At 39.4% G+C, this 25519-nt stretch overlaps 1 protein-coding gene and 1 non-coding gene across 15 annotated transcripts in view; one reads left to right on the forward strand and one right to left on the reverse strand.

Annotated features, from left to right (window-relative positions):
• Positions 1–25519, forward strand: part of ASH1L (ASH1 like histone lysine methyltransferase) — a 133424-nt gene that overhangs the window by 93808 nt on the left and 14097 nt on the right. For 13 of the 14 annotated variants that reach the window (XM_036343762.1, XM_036343761.1, XM_036343760.1 and 10 more), the window contains 14 exons: positions 7277–7350; positions 10730–10775; positions 10888–10996; positions 14026–14232; positions 14352–14498; positions 14953–15061; positions 15704–15868; positions 16020–16114; positions 18282–18439; positions 19635–19787; positions 22752–22806; positions 22890–23022; positions 24258–24506; positions 25331–25417. In XM_036343762.1, coding sequence (XP_036199655.1) covers positions 7277–7350; positions 10730–10775; positions 10888–10996; positions 14026–14232; positions 14352–14498; positions 14953–15061; positions 15704–15868; positions 16020–16114; positions 18282–18439; positions 19635–19787; positions 22752–22806; positions 22890–23022; positions 24258–24506; positions 25331–25417 — 1787 coding nt within the window. The remainder of the gene's footprint in view (positions 1–7276; positions 7351–10729; positions 10776–10887; positions 10997–14025; positions 14233–14351; positions 14499–14952; positions 15062–15703; positions 15869–16019; positions 16115–18281; positions 18440–19634; positions 19788–22751; positions 22807–22889; positions 23023–24257; positions 24507–25330; positions 25418–25519) is intronic. The other variant, XR_004973333.1, reaches the window with a different exon arrangement.
• On the reverse strand, positions 17082–17185 carry LOC118673843. The gene has a single exon (XR_004973509.1). It is a non-coding gene; the product is annotated as a small nucleolar RNA U13 (small nucleolar RNA).

Consider the following 25519-nt stretch of genomic DNA (forward strand, 5'->3'; position numbering starts at 1 on the left):
TCAGGCTCTATCTCCAGTAGGGGTTGTAGGAGGCAGCCCATCATTGTCTTTATTTTTAATCTTTATTGAAAGTATTACATATGTCCTCTTTTTTTCCCCCACTGACCCCTTCTCTCCCCGCCCCTGCTCTCTCCCAGCCTCTGCCCCAGGCCTTCACCACACTGTTGTCTTTGTCCATGGGTTAGCCTATATAATTAGCCTATATAATAAAAGCCTAATATGCAAATCGACCAAACGGCAGAAAGACCTGTCACTATGACACATACTGAACACCAGGAGGCAGATGCTCAGCGCAGGAGCTGCCCCCAGCCCTCAGGTCCTCACTGGCGACGGGGTGGAGGGGTCAGCGAGCAGGCAGCGCCAGGCCAACCAAGGTGGGTGCCAGTGGAGGTCCCCCGGTTGCCTTGCAGATCGGCCCTGATCGCCGGCCAGGCCTAGGGACCCTACCCGTGCATGAATTTTGTGAACCCAGCCTCTAGTGCACATATATACATACAAGCTCTTGATCTCATATCGATGTTTCTTTCTCTCTTTCTCCCTTCCTCTCTGTCCAAAAATCAATTTTTAAAAATATTTAAAATAATAATAAATAAAAACTACAATAAAATTGTTCTCATGATTGTCCCACCACAGAGGGTTCTTCCTTTATTCTACATCACAGAACCCTGTTTTTCTTTTATAATCTACTAGAGGCCCGGTGCACGAGTTCGTGCACCAGTGGGATCCCTCAGCCTGGCCTGCGGGATCAGGCTGAAACCAGCTCTCCAACATTCCCGGAGGGGTCCCAGATTGTGAGAAAGTGCAGGCCAGGCCGAGGGACTCCACCGGTGCACGATCAGAGCCAGGGAGGGGCGCAGGAGGTTGTCCAGCCTGTCTCACTCAGTTCCAATTGGCCGTACCCCAGCAGCAAGCTAACCTACTGGTCAGAGCATCTGCCCCATGGTGGTCAGTGCACATCATAGCAAGCAGTTGAGCAGTCTTAGCATATCATTAACATACTAGAAGCCCGTTGCACGAAGATTCACACAATAGGCCTTCCTTCCCCTGGCTGCTGGCACCAGTTTTCCTCCGGCACCCAGGACCCAGGCCTTTGGTCCGACCACAGCAGAGAAGCCAAGCCTCTTCAGTCTTCAGTCTTCACTCCAGCTAGAGCCTTCATTCTTCGCTCCACGTCTGCATATGCAAATTAATCGCCATCTTTGTTGGGTTAATTTGCATAGTCACTCTGATTGGCTGGTGGGTGTAGCAGAGTGACACCAATTGTTTCTCTTTTATTGTAGATTACGCTTTGATTGGTTGAATGGCTGACTGATGACCGGACACTTAGCTTTTTAGGCTTTTATTACATAGCATAATTACTGTACTTGTTTATTCATTTTTATCTGACTCCCCTATCCTATCTAATAATAGACAAACATGGTAATTGACCATGCCTTTGCTACACTTCCCATTGTCTAATCAGCACGATATGCAAATTAACTGCCAACAAAGATGGCGGATAATTTGCATACTGCAGGCAGGGCGGGCCAGCGCCATCCCGCCTGCCCCGCCACCATCTGGGCCTGCTATCTGCAAACTGGGGCAGCAGGCATCCATGTGTGACCCGACCTGGGGCGGCCGGGCGGTGCAGCAGCGATCAGCCAGCCCACCCTGGCATCCGTGTGCGACCCGACCCGAGGCAGCGCCCCAACCCCCAGATCGGCCCTGCCATGTGCGCGACCCGAGGCGGCGCCCCAGTCCCTGGATCGGCCCTACCGTGTGCGTGACTCCGGGGAGGCGGGGCAGGCACCGAGGGATCGGGCCTGCCATCTGCCACCCAGGGAGCGGGCCTAAGCCAGCAGATGGTTATCTCCTGAGGGGTCCCAGACTGTGAGAGGGCACAAGTGGGGCTGAGGGACACCCCCTAACCCCCCTCGCCCGCCAGTGCACAAATTTTTGTGCACTGGGCCTCTAGTCCTATATAATAACAGCGTAATATGCAAATTGTCCCCTTTACTGGGAGTTCAACCAGGGGGTGGGGCCAGCTGGGGAGGGGAGGGAATACCCAGCTGGCCACCAGACGATAGGGACCCTACCAGTGCATGAATTTTATGCACTGGACCTCTAGTTATGTTATTAACTCCAGGAGTACAGGATCATTTGTCTTTCTTATTCTCCTTTGATTTCCCAGTGCCTAATACGTAATAGAAGTTTAACAATTTTTTGTTGTATAAATGAAGGAAAAGAAGGAGAAATTAGGATAAATTGCTGAACGTAGATGACAATTTTTTCTCAGGAACAACTTACTGTGTAGCAGATGTTGATCCTGTGCACTATAATATTCTCTTCAACTATGACTCTCTTGACCCTTTTGACTAGGGGCTCTTCTCTGGTCTATGATTATCAAATCTCCTTTTTCTCCCTAGAAAGCCGAGCACCATAAGGGTATTTAAAGTAGCAGGTTTAGACAAGTTTTGCAATAAAGATGAGTTATTGTATATTGAGTGGCTGGAGAATGGTGTAACTACAACATAGAGTTACAAGGCTTAATTCTCAGCTAGGTAACTATGCTTGTACTTACTTAATGAAGGTAAGAGTTCAGCTCCATATTCTCTAGGCATAATGCCAAAGTTCTCTTGAAAGAATCTTTTGTTTTTATTAGTGATGCCATAGCAGTGGAAGCAGCTTCTTAGCAGATCGTGCTATTTCCTAGAACCTGCTAATGATAAATAGGCTTTGAAAATAAGAAGTAATTTACAAGTCCTATTTAAAGGAAAACACAGCCATTTTGGTCTTACTGATTTTGTCCTGTTTGGGAAATTAACTTAGATCTTGGATGAAGCTCTAACTATGCAAGGGGATGAAGGAATCAGTCAATTCCAAGGAAAAAAGGGAGAATAATGGGTAGACTAATATTTCCTGTCATGTCTCTGGCATGAATTAGTGGTTAACAAGTCTAGAATGGAAATTCCTTTATTTAAATAAAGATTTTATGTCTGCATCCCCACTTTAGTTCTATTAAGACTAATTTGTACTCAGTAAATAAAAAATAGAAAAACTTATCCAAGTAGTGACTCTTTTCTCTGGTGAATCAGGACTTTATCTTTTTTTTTAAATCCTCCCCCAAGGATATGTTTTTATTGATTTGAGAGAAAAAGGAAGTGGGGGAGAGAGAGAGAGGACCATTGATGCAAGAGCAGCATCAATTGGTTGCCTTCTTTATGCACCCCTCTCGGGAATCGAATGTGCAACCTTTTGGTGTATGGACTACATTCCAATGAACTGAGCCACCTGGCCAGGGCTGAAACAGGACTTTAAATCAGACTGTTGCAGGATATATTTTTTTTCAGGATGTGCTATTTTGTTTTTCAAATAATCATTTATGATAGGATAGAGAGGGCGGATACTCAGTTGTTTTAAACTGGTCACTTCCAATATGGTGTAAACAAAGAGCATGACTGAGTCAGCGAGACCTGGGTTTATCTCTCTCTTTGCCGTATTACTTATATGAATAAAATAGATATATAAACAAAATTAAATGCATCTTACCATTGGAGTCATATTCAATAAATGTAAAGTAATATTTAGTTTTAAATGTTTAATAAAATCAGGTTTATTTATCGTAAAGAAATAAATTTTAATCCTCACCCAAGGATATGCTTTTATTGATTTTATTTTTGAGAGAGCGAGAAACATTGAGCTAAGAAAGAAACATCAATTGGTTACCTCCTGTATGCACCCCAACCAGAGATCAAACCTGCAGCCTCGGTTGCCACTCACTGTACTAGTAAGTCATTCAGACTTAATGCCAAACCTTGACTGCTTTTCCCAATATAATGGAAAGAACATAGACCTATGTGCAGAAAAAAATTAACAGCAGACCTAAGACTTTCATTCTTAGAACCTCCTCCTTGCTAGGTTGGCCATTACCTGGCATCAGGGAACTTGAAAACCATAAACAGTTTCCTCTATTGAGATAAAACTCCCTAGATCAGTGATGGCGAACCTATGACACGCGTGTTAGAGGTGACACGCGAACTCATTTTTTTTGGTTGATTTTTCTTTGTTAAGTGGCATTTAAATATATAAAATAAATATCAAAAATATAAGTCTTTTTTTTACTATGGTTGCAAATATCAGAAAATTTCTATATGTGACATGGCACCAGAGTTAAGTTAGGGTTTTTCAAAATGCTGACACGCCGCGCTCAAAAGGTTCGCCATCCCTGCCCTAGATGGTAATAACAGTGTTCTACTGTGTTCACTGTGTGTAGAGTCTATGGTTTCCACTGAACACCTGCTTTCATTCTAAAAGTCTGAAATTTTGGTACATTATAGGCAGAGGGTACCTATATGTCCAGCCACCAATTAAAACCTTCATTAATGAATTTCTGATGATCTTCCTTGATAGACAATGTTTCACAAATGTTGTCGCAAAGCCTTGCCAAAGATTTCATCTTCTGTGACTCCACTGGGAGAGAACTTCTTAAATTTGTGCCTGGTTTCCTCCAGATTTTGCCCAGTAGCCTTTTTCTCTTTACTGATTTTGCTTTGTTTCCTTTTGCTGTAATGACCATGAGTATAACTCTATGCTGAGTCCTGTGAATCACCGAACCTGAGGGTGATCTTAGGGATCCTTGACACACCTTAGAATCAAGCACATATGAACAACAGTTCCCATTCCATACTCTTGTAGCTATTTGACCTTGAACAAGTTACTTATCTACTCTACATCTTAGCATTTTCATCGACATATTGAAAATGCTTTCATCCTGAATAGTGAGGATTATGTAAGACTTACTTTGTACTTAACACAGAGTGACTACCCCTTCCCCTTGACTTACTATTACCAAATACTCAATGTCAAGTGAGAAGATCAAAGCCATCCCAGTCATTTCTACAAAACTGGGGTATAAGTAGAAATAAGGAAATAATAAAGAGTAGAAATCAATAAAATACTAGGTTTGAAAAGAGCAACAAAATTCATAACCTCTAGCTGCACTAATCAAGAAAAAAAGTAAGAGATAACACAAATTACTGGTATCCATGCAATAGGTCCTACTGTCATTAAGAAGCTATTAAGGGATTATTCTGAGTAACCTTAGGCCAGGACATTGAACAATGTATATGAAATGGATAAATTCCTTTAAAAATACAACTTAAAACTGATGCAAGATGAAATAGAAATAAATTGAATTCCTGCTGCATTTCACCCCATACACAGTTTCTCTCTTTCTCCCTTTCTCTTTCTCTAAAGTCAATGAATAAAAATTTTTAAAATAAATATATCTAAAAATTTGCAAGGCCTTTACCCTAAAAATGAAAACATTTATCTGAGAAAGACCTACATAAATGGAGAAATATGCCACATTCAGAGATTGGAAATATTTGGTATGATCTAAACTATATTACCAGTAGGATTTTCTGTAAAAACTGATAAACTGATTCTAAAATTTATATGGAAATGCAAAAGACCTAGAATCTTCAACATGATCTTTAAATAAAAATATTGGAAGACATTATCAGACTTCAAGAGTTACTATAAAGCACTTTAATCAAAACTGTGGTATTGGCATTCATATATGGAACAGCATAAGTAGCCCAGAAATAGAGCCACTTTTCTGTTTTTATTTGATTTGTACACAGGTACAAGCCCTTGACTGGAATCAAATCCACAACCCTTCAGTCCATGGGCCAAAGCTCCAACCAATTGAACCAAACTGGCCAGAGCCCCACATTTCGTTTATTCATTCATTCGTCAGTGGACATTTCTCTTGTTTCCACCTTTACAATTCTGAATAATGCTGCTATGAGCATTAGTTTACTATTCTCTGTTGAGGACTCTGCTTTCAGTTTTGTTGTTAATCCTTATCTGAGGATATTTTTCCATTGATTTTTAGAGAGAGGGGAAGTGTAGGGGAGAGAAAGAAAATTTTAGTGAAACTATCAACTACTTTATTAACAGAAAGATCTTGCAAAACATCTTTATTGAAAAACAGCAATGTACTCTTGTCACACTTTTAAAAATATTTAAACTTATTTTAACTGACTATTAACTTAAACATTATATATATATTTTTAACTTTAAATAGTTGTTACTCTTTCATTGGTTTTTTCTATTCAGTATAAGAAATTGATTTTATACAAGTGAATGATAGATATGATTTTTAAATTTTCTCTATATATAGGTTTGTTATATTTTTGAGAAATTGCTTTTAAACCATAAACATGTATTATATACAATCTTTAACATCTGTTCTCTCAATTGAGCAACAAAACATTGAACAATATTCCTTAAAAAACACAGAAGGGTCATATAGAGTAAGGAAATTGAAGAAGCCTCTTTAAGGTTGAAAGGGGGCTTTGAAATTGGCTTTAAATAGTAGAATTTTAATTTTTAAGAAGTTAATTATGAATATCCATGTAAACACTATTGAGTTATTTAAAGTCAGGGAATCCTGTTATTAAAAACTCATACTTCGCCCCCTTTTTTAAGTACATTTTTATTGATTTCAGAGAGAGGGAGAGAGAGAGAGATAGAAACATCAATGATGAGAGAGAATCATTGATCGGCTGCCTCCTGCAAGCCCCCTACTGGGGATTGAGCCTGCAACCTGGGCATGTGCCCTTGACCGGAATCAAATCTGGGACCCTTCCGTCCACAGGTTGACGCTCTATCCACTGAATCAGATCAGCTAGGGCTATTCTTCCCCTTTTTATAATCAGCTTTAGAGCTTTTATATTATGCATAATAATGAAGGAGAATAGGTGCCAGATGCTCTAGTTAGTAATTTTAATAAACAATTCTTGCCCGGCCGGTGTGGCTCAGTGGTTGAGTGTTGACCTATGAGCCAGAAGGTCACTGTTTCAATTCCTGGTTAGGGAACATGCTGGGGTTGGGGTCTTGATCCCTGGGGTTGGGGGAAGGGGCCGTGCAGGAAGCAGCTGATGATATTTCACTCTCACCAGTGTTTCTATCTCTCTATTCCCTTCCTATCTCTAAAAATCAGTAAAAAGTTTTTAAAATAATAATAATCAAAAATTCTTAGTGTTTTGTTTGCTTCATAATGTCCTGTGTATTTTTGGTAGTAAATTTGCTATGCTAGTTGTTTTATATAGACTACTATTAAAATATGTTTTTAGCATGAAAAAAAATAGGTAAAAATTAAAGATTAGTGATGGAAAAATCCATAAAGTTAAAAATTAGATTTTTATTTTTCTAGTCAGTGCATATTAGATCTTGTGTATGAATAGATGTTCAAATTGATAGTTTTTTGTTATTGTTGTTTTTGTTTCAGGAAAGTATCTAAGGCAAAAAAGAATTGACTTCCAGCTTCCTTATGACATCCTTTGGCAGTGGAAACATAATCAGGTACAATGAACCTATCTTACCAGGTTTCATTCTTAAGGCATGGCAGGGAGGGAATGCAGATCTTTTTCTCTGCCTCCTTGTTATGCTCTCATTTTAGGAAATATAAAGTGTCCCTGTGAAGGTTAGAGACTAAAAAAAAAAAAAAAGAATTTGCATTCATATTTAATGTGACCTATTTGCCTTTACTCATAATTCAAAATAGCAGTGAGTTTCTACTTTCCTGGGCAATCTTCTGTTATTATTCTGGACTTTTATTTTGGTAGCATAGATTCTGTCCTGTAAGAATCCTGTTTGATGCAGGTCTCCAGAGAATTTAGATGTACTGCAAGCAGCATGAAGAAATTTCAGGCTTTATTTTTGTTGGCTCCTTCCCATCAGTTTGGAATTTATTTTTCACATACAAAGGAAACAGGGAAAATGTTTAACACTTTTATGCTTTTAAAAGATCTTTAAATATATTGGGAACTAAAAATAGGAAGATACTCGTTTTCTCTCTTGCCTCCTGCACGCCCCTACTGGGGATTGAGCCCCCAACCTGGGCATGTGCCCAGACCAGGAATCGAACCAGTGACCTATTAGTTCATGCATGGGTTGATGCTCAACTACTGAGCCACAGTGGCCAGGCTTTTTTTATATATATGTTTTTACTTTTTAAACAGAGAGGAAGTGAGAAGGATAGAGAGATAGAAATATCGAAGAGAAACATCATTGATTGTCTATCTCCTGCACGACCCCTACTGGGGATCAAGCTTGCAACCCAGGCATGTGCCCTGACTGGGAATTTATCCAGTGACCTCTTGGTTCATGGATTGATGTTCAGTTAGAGCCACACCAGCTGGGCTGATGCATTCTTAATTACAGTGTGAGAGCTCAATGTTCCTGCTTGCCCTATCCTCTTTATTCACTAAATTAATTGCCTTAATTAAAATGTGAAATGTGTTTTCCAACAATACCCACCTTGAAAAAGCCAGGGTACTAATTTTTTTAAATTTCATATACATATCCAGTTCATATAAGCAATCCCTAGGCAAGTTTTTCTCCTTTTTCATAGAGGCAAATAGAATCTTAATTTATCCAAATGAATAGCTTTGATTTACAATGTGTGATTTTCATTTAAGTTAATCCAACAACATGCTAAAGAAACACTCTCTGGTTTGATTCAGTGGATAGAGCATCTGCCTGCGGACTGAGGGGTCCCGGGTTCGATTCCAGTCCAGGACACATGCCCAGGTTGCAGGCTCGATCCCCAGTGGGGGGCGTGCAGGAGGCAGCCGATCAATGATTCTCTCTCATCATTGATGTTTCTATGTCTCCCTCTTGCTTCTTCTCTGAAATCTATAAAAATATTTAGAAAAAGAAGAAGAAATATATCAGTCAGCCCTGGGCAGCGCAGCTCAGTGATTAGCGTGTTGGCCCATGCACTGAAGGGTCTCAGGTTTGATTCCCAGTGAAGGGCATATACCTGGGTTTCTGGCTTGTTCCCCAGCCCTGGTTGGGGCATGTGGGGGAGGCAACCAATCGCTGTCTCTCTCTCTTTTTTATATATATTTTTTTAGTGACTTCAGAGAGGAAGGAAGAGGGAGAGACAGAAACATCAATGATGAGAGAGAATCATTGATCAGCTGCCTCCTGCACGCCCCCACTGGGAATCATGCCCACAACCTGGGCATGTGCCCTCCTAGCTCATAGATCGATGCTCAACCATTAAGCCACACTGGCCAGGCTCCATGTGTCTCTCTCACATTGATGTTTCTCTCTCTCCTCCCTTCCGCCCTCCCTTCTATTCTCTCTAAAAAATCAATGGAAAAAATATCCTTGAGTGAGAATTAACAAAGAAAAAAACCATTGTTCAAAATGCACTTTCTTTAAACCATTTTATATTTATATTAGAGGCCCGGTGCACAAAAATTTGTGCACCCGGGGGAGAGGGGGTCCCTCAGCCCGGCCTGTGCCCTCTCGCAGTCTGGGACCCCTCAGGAGATAACGACCTGCTGGCTTAGGCCTGCTCCCGGGTGGCAGAGGGCAGGCCCAATCCCTAGGTGCAGTCCCTGGTAGGGCTCAGAGCAGGGCCAATTGGGGAGTTGGGGCGCCGCCCCCTGTATGCACAGAGCAGGGCGGATCTGGAGGTTGCGATGCCACCCCTAGTCATGCTCAGGGTAGGGCCGATTGGGGGGTTGGGGCACCGCCCCCTGTCACACTCAAGGCAGGGTCGATAGGGAAGTTGCGGCACCACCCCCTGTCATGCACAGAGCAGGGCCCATCAGGGGGATTGGGGCTCCGTACCCTGTCACACACAGAGCAGGGCGGATCCGGGGGTTGGAGCGCCGCCACTGTCACACTCAGGGCAGGGCCGATGGGGAGGTTATGGTTCTACCCCATCACACACACAGCAGGGCCCGTGGGGGGGGGGGTTGGGGCGCCGCCCTCTATCACCCACAGAGCAGGGCCGATCAGGGGGTTGGGGCGCTGCACCCTGTCACACACAGAGCAGGGCCGATCAGGGGGTTAGGGCGCTGCAGCCTGTCACACACAGAGCCGCAGGGCTATCAGGGGGTTTGGGCGCTGCCCTCTGTCATGCTGATCCCGGTGCCGGGAGGCCTCACGGCTCCGCTGATCCCGATGCCAGCAGGCATATTACCCTTTTACTATATAGAATAGAGGCCTGGTGCACAGGTGGGGGCTGGCTGGTTTGCCCTGAAGGGTGTCCTGGATCAGGGTGGAAGTCCCCACTGGGGTGCCTGGCCATTCTGGCTGAGGGGCTGAAGGCCGTTTTCAGGCTGACGGGTGACTGAAGCTCCCAACCGCTCCTTTTTTTCTTTTTTCTTTTTTTATTCTTTGCCAGCTTTAGCTCTGAGGCTTCGGCTGCTGAAAACAGGTTTCTGGCCTTTGTTTACCATCTGTATTTGATACAATGTTGCGGTCTGGCTGGCTGAAGCCCGGCTGAGTAAAGCAGGTTTCTGGGGTTTTGTTTAGCTTCTATATTTGCAACATAGTTGCTTAGAATTGCAGCTGAGAGGCCGGCAAGTCAGGCGGGGAACATTGGAGTTGGAGTCCTCTGTCACTGAAGCAAGCAAGCCTCCCTGATTAGCCAATGGGAAGGGTAGCGGAGTGACACCAATTTGCATGTTTCTCTTTTATTAGTGTAGATCTCTTCTATTGAACCTAGTTCTCTCGCACTGATCTAGTAAGTCACCTTCTAATTTGGGGTAAAAAGTGATCACATCAAGATTTTCCCTCAAATGTATCCAGCCCAGAAAGTCTTGTAACTATTTCCATGTAGGCAGAGCACATGGATAACTTCCTGTATTTTTAGTGATTAATGCTGCTGTCTGGCATTTGAAGTTAAATGCTATATTAAGATTTTTCTTTTTTCTTCTAGCTATACAAAAAGCCAGATGTCCCACTATATAAAAAAATTCGTTCAAGTGAGTAATTTGGGAGCTATTTTTTCTGTCTCCATATCATCAGTGTTCCTCTTGGTCTGACGCTTTAACAATTATCCTGTATATTCACAAACTATTCTTTACTTCTTTCAAGATGTCTACGTTGATGTCAAACCCCTTTCTGGTTATGAGGCTACCACCTGTAACTGTAAGAAGCCAGATGATGACACCAGGAAGGGCTGTGTGGATGACTGCCTCAATAGGTACTATACTAAACAGATTCCTTAAAAAACATAGGCTTTACGATCTATATAAGATACTTCAGTTGGAGGGAAAAGTTAAATATGCTCTTTGATTTTGCCTCAGGAAGGTCCACATTGATATATAAAACATAATTAATAGGATGTTTTAGTCAGCTGGGGCTATTATAACAAAATACCATAGATTGGGTAGCTTAAACAACAGAAAATTTATTCCCCACAGTTTAGGAGGCTATGAAGTACATGGTTAAGATGCCAGTAGATTCGCTGTCTGGTGAGGATCCACTTCCTGGCTTATAGACAGCTGCCTTCGTGCATACTTACATGGCTTTTCCTGAGTGCATGCTCATAGACAAATAGTGCCTTTTTAACAGGGTCACTCCATCATGAAGTTCCCACCCTCATCACCTAATAGAAACCTGTTTTCCTCTCAAAGGCACTACTTCTAAATACCATCACATTAGGGCTAGGTCTTCAGCTGTGAACTTTGGGAGCACATAAACATTCAGCTCAAATGTGGGATGAATACAGTAACTGAAAAAAATGATATTTAGAGTCTTATATACCCAGTTTTAAATCTTGTTATTTATTAGACCTGAAGAACGTTATTAACCCCTCTAATAAAAATAATACCTTTTATGAGAAGTTTGTGAGGATTGTATGAATCAATGTTTATAAAGTATTAAGCACAGTTCTGGAAACCTTCCTAGATCTCTGTATATAGTAGCCATAATGAGGAAGTAAAAGTAGTCTGGTGGCAGTGAGAAATAAGAATGGGTTCATAAATCATTAGCATATAGCGGATACACATGAGAATCTAGTCAATGATAGCAACAAGAAATACTAACACTATTGTCAGAGATAGACAGTAAGGAATATGACTGGTTTGAAGATACAAATTATGATTTTCATTTTGGACCATTAATTTTAAAATGACAATGAGATTTCAAAGTGGAAATGTTTAATAGAGGCAAAAGAGTGAAAATAGATTTGTTGGTTTTGGTAATATAAGAAAATTTATAGCAAAAAAGAAATTCACATCAATATTTTCTGTTCTATATTGGTTTCCTGGGCAAAAGCAACTGCTTTCCTAGTCTCTAGTCAATTGTTCTCATGGCTGGGGAAATCAGTGTTTTAGTACCTACCTCCTGCATCAACATGCCAGTTGTGAAATTGTACCTTCCATACATCACTGTAAATTTCAAAATCTTCACATCTTAATTTGCAGCATCTACTTTTAGATTTGGGTAAATTTACAGTCTTGTTTTCAGGCACAATGTATAGAAACATGTTTTACTTTTTTATATAATTAAAGGGCTTATCTTGGTTATTTATAAAAACAAATGGAATATATTTCAGTGCCTTCAACTCTAAAAACCACAAATTTTTAGCAACCTCTGAATGATTGTTCTTTGGCAGAAATTTTTTAAATTGAAGTCTCTTTTCTCTCAGTACTATGTTATATTTATATTTTAGTTATTTTGTCCACCTAAACTATATTGTTGTGTGTGTTATGAAATATGGAAATATACTAGTGGGTGTAGGGTATTACGAACAGGGAGTTATAATTGAAACCACAAAAATAAATGAGCCTCCTAAAGAAAAGATGAACAAAGAATGTGTCATAGAAGGTACGCAGGAAAAAGGGCTTACTGTTTAAATAGAAAGACAGAAACCGTTATTAGAAGAAAGGTGGGAAATCCATTATCATAAATTATCAACAAAGTCCACAAAAAGAGGGCATTTTCAGGAGAGCTGTTCAACAATATTCTTACAGCAAAGAAGTCAGCAAAAGGAAGAATAAAGGTGATGAATTTGACAGTAAGGCAGTGTCTTTTTCACAAGTTAAGTTGATTGTCTTAAGTTGAAGAAGAATCCAATGGAAACTTTCTCTGCTTACTGCTCATTTGTGTGATTTGACACTATACTATTTGTCCTTTAGATAAGGACAATATTTTTTGGAAGAATAAATGAAATGACTCTGAAAATACTTAAATTGTAAAGTATTAAATACTTTCTGTATAAAATTTATAAGTTATGATTATAAACATATAATATATTTTGATTTACCAATATATTCTTGGTCCTCCCTGTTCATGCTAAATACCCATACTGGGATTCCAAACTATAAAACAACTAAAAGGCTTCTCTTAAAGATCCTAGAAATTTAAAAAGGAAAGCAGTGAGAGGGCATACGCATAACCACGTTCACCTACTGTGTTCAAAATTGTTTACTTGTTTATTCACTCCAAATTATAGGTTTAGCTAGTTATATAGACTGCTAATGTTATTTCCAATATGGAAATGTCTTTTTTTTTTTTTTAAATATATTTTATTGATTTTTCACAGAGAGGAAGGGAGAGAGATAGAGAGTTAGAAACATCGATGAGAGAGAAACATCGATCAGCTGCCTCCTGCACATCTCCCACTGGGGATATGCCCGCAACCCAGGTACATGCCCTTGACCGGAATCGAACCTGGGACCTTTCAGTCCACAGGCCGACGCTCTATCCACTGAGCCAAACCGGTTTCGGCGGAAATGTCTTTAATGAAATATGGATTCCTATTTTTTTAAAAAAATTATAATATGAGTATACTGACCTTTACACTTAAAAGTAGTTATGATGGTAAATTTTGTGTGTATTTTACTACAGTTTTAAAAAAAAATCTATAAATGGCCATGAGCTACTTCAAAACAAAATTGCAGTATAATCTGAAACTATTAATTTCTGTGTTGGTTGCAGTTCATTTACTCTTAGCACAGAGCTAAATAAGATAACTTTTACCCAGGATGCTAAGTGGACAATTAGCTTAATAATTTGCAAGGAGCATTTGGTGTTACAACTGGATTTGGAAATTTATAGTGTTATTAATTTTTTAAGTTCTATATTATTACTTGTTAAGCTTGTTAGTCAATCTAACCTTGTTAAAATAATTTGGTGTATTCATTTTAAGAATTCCTATAAAACATAAAATGGGTTTATGTAGGCATATAATGTTAATTGACATACAATTATTGCTTTTCTTTCTAGAATGATCTTTGCTGAGTGTTCCCCCAACACTTGCCCCTGTGGTGAGCAGTGCTGTAACCAGAGGATACAGAGGCATGAATGGGTGCAATGTCTAGAACGATTTCGAGCTGAGGAAAAAGGTTGGGGAATCAGAACCAAAGAACCCCTAAAAGCTGGGCAGTTCATCATTGAATACCTAGGAGAAGTTGTCAGTGAACAGGAATTCAGGTAATTGATGATAGTCAGTAAAATGGTAAAAGTATCAGATTAGAATGGAAAATGGAATATTTGAAATTTACTTTCAATTTAACCATTAAGTGACTTTCAATAATCTTTCTCCTTTTCAGAAACAGGATGATCGAGCAGTATCATAATCATAGTGACCACTATTGTCTGAACCTGGATAGTGGAATGGTGATTGACAGTTATCGCATGGGAAATGAGGCTCGATTCATCAACCACAGCTGTGACCCAAACTGTGAAATGCAGAAATGGTAAGGAAGCAGGGGATGCTGAAACCAAGAATCCCATAGAACAGAAAGCATTGAGGGTATCCAGAGATTGATCTTTGCACAATGTCAATCAACTTACACAAAGTAGCTTAGACATTTCCCTATTATACCAGATCCTCCTGGCAAAGAGTAAGCCTCTGCTATTCTTCACTTCATCCTAACTACTTAGTCGGCCTACGCTCCGAGGAGCCTGAGGTTTGATTCCCAGTGAAGGGCATGTATATGAGTTGCAGGTTCGATCCCCGGCCCCAGTTGGTAGAAAATGTCATATATAAATATATAAAACATCTAGTATTTATTTACTGCTTACTTTGTGCTACGTACTGTTACATGGTTTGTCTCATAACAGTTCATTCAGCATAGGCCCACTGAATTTGTCACCATGAGTATAAAAACAAGTGAACCTCTACCTTTAACTGTTGTCCTTTCTCTATAGGTCTGTTAATGGAGTTTACCGGATTGGACTATATGCTCTTAAAGATATGCCAGCTGGTACAGAACTCACTTATGATTACAACTTTCATTCCTTTAATGTTGAAAAACAGGTAAGCATGTGCCCAGCTAGTGTGGCTCAGTGGTTGAACATCAACCTATGAACCAGGAGGTCACGGTTTGATTCCCAGTCAGGGCACGTGCCCAGGTTGCGGGCTCAATCCCCAGTGGAGGGTGTGCAGGAGTCAGCCGATCAATGATTCTCTCTCATCATTGATGTTTCTATCTCTCCCTCTCCCTTCCTCTCTGAAATCAATAAAAATATATTTTTTAAAAAACAGGTAAGAATAATAAATCCAAGAGGGAGGTTGAACTTTGTCACAGTGCTCTGTATAACATAGGCCTTCAGTAAACATTACTGAGTTGTAGCTATTGAGAAGTACAGTGGAAAAAGCAGTTTCTCACTCTTAACTCCACTTTTATCTAGGATACACAGGTCTATGTTATTCTTTCAGAAGAGATTGCCCAATCATTTTTGGTCTCCAGTTCTTAAGTATTCTGGTGAAGTTTTTTCCAATATTTAATCTTATCTTTCAACTATTGTGGAAATCCACTTCATTCTCAATTAGTTGTTTTCCTCTATGTGAAAGTTTCTTCATTCAAACTTATTGTTGGGTGTCCAGATGCTCTGGCATCCTATTTGAACTTATAAATGAAACGGCAGCCTAAAAGCATTATTCTCGTTCCTTTCAAAGCAACTGTGTAAGTGTGGCTTTGAGAAATGTCGAGGAATCATCGGTGGCAAGAGTCAACGTATGAATGGGCTCACCAGCAGCAAAAGCAGCCAGCCTGTAGCCACACATAAAAAGTCTGGACGGTCAAAAGAAAAGAGGAAATCTAAGCACAAGCTGAAAAAAAGGGTGAATAATAATTCCATGGCTTTCCTCAGAGGCAATTACTGAAACAAGGGAAATGCCAAAGGGTGGCATCTTCAGAGTGGTTTTAATGTTCTTGGAGGTGATTTCTGATTGATGTTTTTTCCCCCTGCATCCTGATCCATCTCTTTTTCAGAGAGGCCACCTCTCTGAGGAACCCAGTGAAAACATGAACACTCCAACAAGATTGGCCCCCCAATTACAAATGAAGCCCATGTCCAATCGAGAGAGGTAAAAAGTAGATTTTCTTACCTGAGCTCTCTAAATTATGTGATTTGCTTGTCTGATTATTGAGCAGCTGTATATTTGAGCCATTTCTTTTGCAAAGGAGTTCCTTAAATAAGGATTCAAGGGGTCTGTGAACTTGGGTGGGGGGGAAATTGTGTCTTTATTTTACCTACTTTCTAACTGAAATTTAGCATGACCTTAAATATGACTGTAGGCAACAACAAATGTGTGTGTGTGTGTGTGTGTGTGTGTGTGTGTGTAGTATTTGCAGTTTCCATGAGTTTTGCCACTGATATTCATTTTCATATTATGTTACAGGTGTTACACATATCTCAAAATATCATTTAGGTTTATCTCTGCCTCAAAATTACAATAGTTGTTAAACCCTCAACTAGATATTGTCATGTGTTAAAAATTAATGTTTAAAATATTCTGAAAACTGTATTGCAGCATATTTAGTTTCCTTTTAATCCTATGTATTAAAATTACTTAAATTTTTAAATTAATTTTTTAAATGCTTTTAAAACATTGTTCAGAGAAGGATTATATGGGCTTCATCAGTCTGCCAGAGGGATCCATACTTTGTTGATGTATTAACAGCAGTCAAAAGGATCTTTAGTCATTTTTACTCTTCCTTGTATTCAAGGATTTGTTCATGTCAGAGGTTAAACAATGTAAACATGTCATATTTCTCAAGATACTCTATTTTATTTTATTTTTTTATTTTTTAAAAATATATTTTATTGATTTTTTAGAGAGAGGAAGGGAGAGAGACAGAGAGTCAGAAACATCGATGAGAGAGAAACATCGATCAGCCGCCTCCTGCACATCCCCCACCGGGGATATGCCCGCAACCCAGGTACATGCCCTCGACCGGAATCGAACCTGGGACCCTCCAGTCCGCAGGCCAACGCTCTATCCACTGAGCCAAACCGGTTTCGGCTATTTTTTTTTTTTTTTTTTAAGTTCACGTCAGACGGGTCATGTGCCAGAAGCATAACAAGGTTCATGGGCGGCTCATCTCACACAGCAGCGTGAACACCCAATCATCACGCTTTCTATTTTTTTTAAGATACTCTATATTTCCCCTGACTACACACTTTAATATCTTAGAAAGTTTATCCTTACTTTACTATAATTTTAGCCACTTTTATTTTATTTCACTTTGTCATAGAAATTTTAAACTTCATTGAAACAGATGATCTAATCCAGTGGTTCTCTACTTTAGTTGCATGTTAGCCTAGGAAGCTTTAAAAAACTTCTGATGGCCCTAATCAGTGTAACTCAGTTGGTAGGAGCATCATCTCCTGCACTGGAAGGTCAAGGGCACATACCTGGGTTGCAGGTTCTGTCCTTGTTTGGAGGGCTCTTTCTGGAGGCAGCTAATCATTGTGTGTCTCTCTCTTTCTTCCTTCCTCCCTCCCTTTCTAAAATTAATTTAAAAGAAAAACAAAAAACGCTTTTGATGCCCAGGCCACACCCACGACCACTTAAACCAGAATTTTCAGAGATGGAATCCAGACATCAGTAGTTTCAAGTGATTTCAATTTACAGCCAAAGTCAAGAACTATAAAATTGGTCTAATCTCCATTACAGAGGCCTATATTTGAGATTTATTCAAGCTAACATTGTTTTATATGTGTATTAGGGTGAAAATAAAATAATGGAATCATCAAAATAATGTGTAGGGTCAATCAAGATACATGTAACTCATTTACATTTAGAGATCCATGTGAAGGCATTGCTTGTAGCATCGTTGCCCAGGGCATATCCATCCTAAATATCTTAGCTTATATCTGCCAGTTCTCCTTCTCATAGCTAATCCTATGAGCTAATCCTGTACTTTATCTGAAAAACTTTCTTTAGAATTTGTACAAATACTCCATAAAGTTCTGCCTTCAAATCAGGTTGTTTCAATTGCCAAAATTTTTGTAGCCTTTAAGTCCCCAGGATTATCAGTAAATAATATAGGGAAATGTTTTGTTATGTGAAAAAAAAGTTAGGATGCAAAGCTGAGTAATGTTTTCTCATATATAATTCTCTTTATACGGCTGAATTCACTGATAAGTATTCATTTATAACATCTTAACAGTGGCTTACATAGAACAGACGTGTAATAAATGCTTATTGAATGAATGAATAAAAGGACTATTTTGTTCTTTCCTTGCAGGAATTTTGTATTAAAGCATCATGTGTTCCTGGTCAGAAACTGGGAGAAGATTCGGCAGAAACAGGAGGAAGTAAAGCACACCAGTGATAATATTCACTCAGCATCATTATATACCCGCTGGAATGGCATCTGCCGAGATGATGGGAACATCAAATCTGGTAAGGACTAGAAAAGTGTCTGCTAATTCCAAAAGGTTATTTCAAAGTGATTACACTAGTTACTTTCAAACAAACAGTCTATTCAAAAATTCCTTTTGGTCTGTTCCAAAAAAGTTAAGATCCAAGCATATTAACACCAATCAGCAATAACCTATCCCTCCAGCTCTCCACCTTCCTGTTTCTACTATGGGAAATAGGAAGAAACCCCCTTCCACCACCTCCCAGACATCACCTACAGCCTGAAAGTCACTAGACATGAGATATAGGTAGTGGGTCCTTTGTCTTCTTTCCTACCTGGAAAATACCTTGCAGACAGGGTAAATAGTGATGACTGATGCAGAGGAAAATGACACCAGTGTTAATTTGAAGACTTTTTGCCCCCCACATTTAGACCAGCATTATATACACAGACCATCAGATTTCCTTTTTCTAACCTTCATGAGTGAATAATGTAATAGCATTCCTGATGCAGATTTATTATCCAGAGCAGAGTCAAAGAAGAGAAATTGGCATGTCTAAATACTCTTTCTAACTGAAAATAGTGTTCAAAAGCTCATGCTCTTATTATTTTATTTCCCTCAGAAAATACAGGCATTCTGCATTGTGCATGAGGGAATATGCTGAGCTAGGGACTAGATAGAAATTTGCCCAAAATCTTCTATCCTCTCAGTGATTTGATTGGCATAAATTCTCTAAGTTTACAATTCAGTTAGTTCAAATCGTCTGGTAATAATAATAATTTCCTGAGTCTTTTATAGGTCAGGCACTGAGCTAGACACATTAAAAAGATGCTTATTTCATCTGCATAATTACTTCATGAGGAAAATACTACCACTAGTCCTATTTTACAGTTAAGGAACTGAGATACAGAGCATTTAAGTAACTTGCCCAAGATCAAAATCTAATAAGTAGAGAATCCACAGTAAAAACACAGACTCATTTTGAAGCTCAGACTTTCAGCTACTACACTATGTAGCATTTGGCTACTAAAATAAGCTCGTTCTAACTTGCAGCATCTGTCTCTCTGGTAAACTTCATTGTTTTCTGATTTTCCTGTAAGAAAGAGAGAAAGAACTCTATGACTTCAACTAATCACTTCAACAAAAATTGAGCAAAGGGCAGAAAGTCATTGGGGGAGAAAAAGCCATGTAGAGCTCCTCTTTTCCTGAAGCTAATTTTCACTTTATTCTTCCAGACGTCTTCATGACCCAGTTCTCCGCTCTGCAGACAGCCCGATCTGTTCGAACAAGACGGCTGGCAGCTGCAGAGGAAAACATTGAAGTGGCTCGAGCAGCCCGCCTCGCTCAGATCTTCAAAGAGATCTGTGATGGTATCATCTCTTATAAAGGTGACCATATCCACCCCAAATTCATTCTTCTTAGCTTTTTCTAAAAGTCATACCATTTATCCTCACTTGAGACATCCAAGAACAAGTGACAGTTTAGGATTAGGAAATTAGGAGGTTTATTTAGCTCTTCCTTTTGTCAGAGTATAGAATTACAGGACTGATGATAGTCTTTGGGAATTGTTGTTTTTAAATCCCTAGATCTTATAAGTCAATTTTTTTCTATTTATTAGATTTACCATAAGTATTATATTTAGAAATCACATTTTTTTAGCTACAGTATAGAAAGAAGCAGGTCTCTGTCTTGGATAAAATTTTCCTGAATGCCCTAACCGGTTTAGCTCAGTGGATAGAGCCTAGGCCTTCGGACTAAAGGGTCCCAGGTTCAATTCCAGTCAAGGGCATGTACCTTGGTTGCGGGCACATTACCAGTAGGTGGTGTGCAGGAGGCAGCTGATTGATGCTTCTCTCTCATCGATGTTTCTAACTCTCTATCCCTCTCCCTTCCTCTCTGTGAAAAATCAATAAAATATATTTTAAAAAAAAAATTCCTGAATGAAGCAGTGACATCTATAATAATAAAAGCTTAATATGCTAATTAGACCAGACAGCTGACCGACCTTGGTCCGAAGCCGCGACGGGGGCTGAGGCAGAAGCTGTTGGGGCGATCAGGCAGGCAGGAGGCAGGCAGGAGGCAGGCAGGCGAGCGGTTAGGGGCCAGCGGTCCCAGATTGGAAGAGGGATGTCCGACTGCCGGTTTAGGCCCGATCCCACAGGGATCCCTGTGAGATTGGGCCTAAACAGGCAGTTGGACATCCCCCAAGGGGTCCCGGATTGCCAGAGGGTGCAGGCCAGGCTGAGGGACCCCCCACACACACACACACACACACCCTGTGCATGAATTTCGTGCACCGGGCCTCTAGTAGTAATATAAGAAAAAAGTATGAACATATGGCGTCAGTGATTCTTAACCTTTTTTGATTGACAGATATTTGATTTTCTGATATTCAGAGAATCTCAGAAAAGCTATGCACTCTTTCCCTAGAAAAAATGCATGTACATAATTTTGCATATATTTTGGAGGGATTACAGGCCCTACATCAAGAAAAAAGATCTAGCCCTAGCTGGTTTGACTCAGTGGATAGAGCATCAGCCTGTGGACTGAAAGATCTCGGGTTTGATTCCGGTCAAGGGCACATGCCCAGGTTGTGGGCTTGATCCTCAGTAGGGGGGCGTGCAGGAGGCAGCCGATCATTGATTCTCTCTCATCGATGTTTCTATCTCTCTCAACCTCTCCCTTCCTCTCTGAAATCAGTAAGAAAAAAAAATATTTAAAAAAAAAGAGTTCCCTTTAAAAAACAAAAGTTGAAAAAAAGAAAGAATAAAGACCTAAAGTTACAAAAAAATTACTTCAAGAGTGTTTTCAGCTCAGCCAGCGTGGCTCAGTGGTTGAGCATAGACCTATGAACCAAGAGGTCACGGTTCAAATCCTGGTCATGGCACATGCCCAGGTTGTGGGCTCGATCTTCAATGTGGGGCATGCAGGGGGCAGCCAATCAATGATTCTTTCTCATAATTGATGTTTTTATCTCCCTTTCCTTGCCTCTCTGAAATCAATAAAAATATTTTTTATGGTGTTTTCATGCAAATATCTTTACCCTACCCCGTTTCTTTTTCAAGACACATCTTTTGGATATGTGTTGGGGGTAAGGGTGGGGAAGGAGAGATTTTAATTTGGGTAGGGAGTTTGGTAATGTACATGCCTTTTTATGACCAGAAAATTTGGAGATATTTAAAATAAAAGATTTTAACAAATAATTGCAGCTTTTGCTATCAATTTTGGCTGGTCTTCTCTTCCCTAAATTCTGACCCTGGCCTGTTTTGTTCAGTGGATAGAGCATCAGCCTGCGGGTTCAATTCCAGTCAAGGGCACGTACCTCAGTTGCAGGCTTGATCCCTGGCCCTGGCAACCAATCAGTATGTCTCTCTCACATCAATGTTTCTCTCCCTGTGTCTCTCCCCCTTCCTTCCACTTTCAATGGAAAAATATTCTCAATTGAGGATTAACAAATAAATAAATTCTGGAGAATTTTTTTTTCTTCTTTCTGTACTTTTCTTCATATTTGAGTAGCTTTTACAGTTTTGTTATCCCAAAAGGTCACAGTCTTAATTTTCAACCAGCTCCATCTGGTCTAATGTAAAACTGTAGTACATCTATTGTCCATTACATTCTGGGTATGAAACAACAGGCTTTTTTCTATATATATTGTAAGTTGCTAGAAAGGAAATAAGGTAGCAATGAGAAGTAGCCCCACAGCATGACTTCTGTTTTTGTAATACAAAGTAACTATTATGAACAAAAGGATTCCAGAAAATATTTACAGTACTAAATTATCCATTATCTGGAATTTAATTAAATCCAAACCAACAGAGAACTAGAAGACCTGTTTGAATGAGGTGATCTTTGCTGTAATATAATTTACTAGAAGCCCAGCGCACGAAATCGCGTGGCCCTGCCCACCCGCGAGCCCACCACCCTCCGCCACATTTGCAGTCCTGCCCACCCACACCGGTCTTTGGTCTTATGGCATTAGGGCCACAGGCCTTTTTATAATATAGATTGAGCTGAAATTTGCACTAAGCAGCCTAGCTACCTAAATAAGTTCCCATCTCTCATTGTTCAATGAAAATTTTTCTCATTACCCATCTAACGTTTCTCCTTACGGATCTAACATTTCAAGCATATATGCTATAGCTTTTATATTCCAAGTAATTCTGAAAGTATCTTCTGATCCCTGCCTTTACCCCCATTTCTAAAAAATATTTGCATTTGTCATAGCCCTCAAAAAGAATTTAGATTTTTTTTTTCTAACTGTTAATTTTGAGGATTCTACTTTTTCATTTGAGTTAATACTTGTCTCCCTTGTATCATTTAGCCCTTCTACTAAACCTTGTATTCTTTTGCAGATTCTTCCCGACAAGCGTTGGCAGCACCACTTTTGAACCTCCCCCCAAAGAAGAAGTAAGTTCACATATGTGGGAATCATCTGTATTTCTTTTTAAAGTACCAAGTATACCAGATTGACACCTGGCTTTATGTTCTAGGAATGCTGATTATTATGAGAAGATATCTGATCCCCTGGATCTTTCTACCATAGAGAAGCAGATCCTCATTGGTTATTATAAAACAGTGGAGGCTTTTGATGCTGACATGCTCAAAGTCTTTCGGAATGCTGAGGTATTTCTCACTGACTTCAAACACAGATTTTAGAAGTTTGTTCTGAAGAACTATTCTGGGAATTTTAAGATTTTTACCCTCTTCTATAAACCTTCATATTTCTGGTTAAGAAAGCCAGTAATTTTTTTGAGTACCCTTAGGGTAAAGATACATGGTACTAAATATTATAGAATCTTGTATAATAAAGACATTAAAATGGAAATTAAGTCATACTCGCAAAAAAACAGTTTTTGTAAAAACCTCATTAAGTATTAAACCTTTATATTTACATAATACGCACATTTTACTACATTTAAATTGTATCCACAGTTTCTTTCCTCAAAACAATAAGTATATGTGAAATACACAGAAGTATTATAGGTAAATAGTTGTAAGTGTATCTTAAGAATGGAATTGAGGGGTACTATGTGAATACATTTTAGAATAGGTGAAGCTTTGGGGGCTAGCTAAAGAGGTTAAGAAGGGGGGAATGGAGGACATCTGTAATACTGTCAACAATTAAAGAAAAAAAAGACTAGATGAAGCTTATTAGAGAAAATGTGATTTTAAACTGATTTAAAGGAGAGGATGGAATACTGTATGGTACATAGAAGAGGAAATTATTCCGTGATTTTGAAATACCTTGAAGAGGTATTTGAAGGATAAAAGGCTACTAGATTATGTACTTCTATTTGTAATACTTTAAACAATAAATAAAATTTTAAAAATAAATAAAACATTTACACTTATTGAAATTTTTTAATAAAGGTTACTAGATGAAGGAAGAATTGAGGTTGAAGACAAGAAATGAGAAAGAAAACCAGACAAGTGGGCGATTAGGGCAATCCTGAATTATAACATGCTTTTTACTGAAACCCAGCTTTCATATATATATTTAAAGCTTATAGCTCTGTCCCTAATATCTGCAAGACAAAGGTAAATCAAGAGCTTCTCCACAACATTATTCTTGTGACATTAATTCATATTTCATGGTCACTGTGTAGTTTATCAAGTGGACAGTAAAGGAGTTGAATGACAGAGCAATAGAAAAAATGGAAAAATTACCATGCAGATTCTAATGTTAATTCATTTTAGTTTAGTTTAAGTTGTTTTCAAATGCCTGGCATTATATTTGATGGTATTGAAATTCTGTTAACCAAAATGGGAGGATAAAGAAAATCCTGCTACCTCTTCAAGTATATTTTTAAGCCACATTGAGAAGACCAAACATGAATTCTTTCTTCTGCTTTCTTCAGAAGTACTACGGGCGTAAATCCCCAATTGGAAGAGATGTTTGCCGCCTACGAAAAGCCTATTATAACGCCCGGCATGAGGCATCAGCCCAAATTGATGAGATTGTTGGAGAAACAGCAAGTGAGGCAGACAGCAGTGAGACCTCAGTCTCTGAAAAGGAGAATGGGCATGAGAAGGATGATGATGTTATCCGCTGTATCTGTGGCCTCTACAAGGACGAAGGCCTCATGATCCAGTGTGACAAGTGCATGGTGAGGGTCGAGGTGAAGCAGAAACCCAGTCCTGATGACCATGGTGACCATATTCAAAGAAGCTGCCCGTGCCTCTTGCGGCTTGGCAGCTTTTTATGAACTTTAACTTTGTCTTGGTTTCTGTTGCCCCCACTGTTCACCGTATTGTTTTTCTCCTTTTATGTATCTGTCTCTTTCATTTTATCCTTTCCTTTTCCTGCCTCCCATTCTTTCTGCCCACTTCCCACTATACATGTCTTGGACCAAGATGAATGATGGTATTTAGGATAGTGCTTTACCTTGCAAAACTTTAGAGGTACTGCACTTTGTATAACATTAATACAGATGGAATGTAGTTTATAGAGCTCCTGACGAAGAAGTGAAGGCCTGGATTTGAACCTTAGTATTCCAATTTACTGAACTTGTTATCTTATGGAAAATGGAGCTATGAGTAACACATAGGATTGTTGGGAGAATATAATTAAAGATAAGTAAAAATATTTTGTAACTGCAAAGCCTTTCACAATAACTATATCATTGATATATGTTATTTAGTAAGTAATAGTTTGGTACTGTGCTCATTCTCCCATTTTCTATCCATCTTCCCATTTTATTTGCACAGATCTATATATTGTGAACCAATCTGTATACTTGTGTTCAGAAGAGTCCTTACTCTTTTTCCCCTATTTTATCATTTATCTCTAATGTTTTACATACTTATCCCTTAGTTCATTCCTGTTTTACTTTAGCCTCTCCTATTTGTTAAATATTTATATCTTAGCACCCAGGACTTCTCTCAGTAAGTCTGAGACACCCTGTCCCCCCAACTGTACTTTTCCCTACAGGTGTGGCAGCACTGTGATTGCATGGGATTGAACTCAGATGTGGAGCACTACCTTTGTGAGCAGTGTGACCCAAGGCCTGTGGACAGAGTAAGCTGCCTTCTGATAATACTCTATGATCTAAAAGTAGGAGATGTAGTATATGATATTTTATCAACCCTGCTCCTAATGTACTGAATTTCCTTTGATAAG

This window comes from Myotis myotis, unplaced genomic scaffold, assembly GCF_014108235.1.
Source record: "Myotis myotis isolate mMyoMyo1 unplaced genomic scaffold, mMyoMyo1.p scaffold_m19_p_18, whole genome shotgun sequence".
Classification (NCBI taxonomy): domain Eukaryota; kingdom Metazoa; phylum Chordata; class Mammalia; order Chiroptera; family Vespertilionidae; genus Myotis; species Myotis myotis.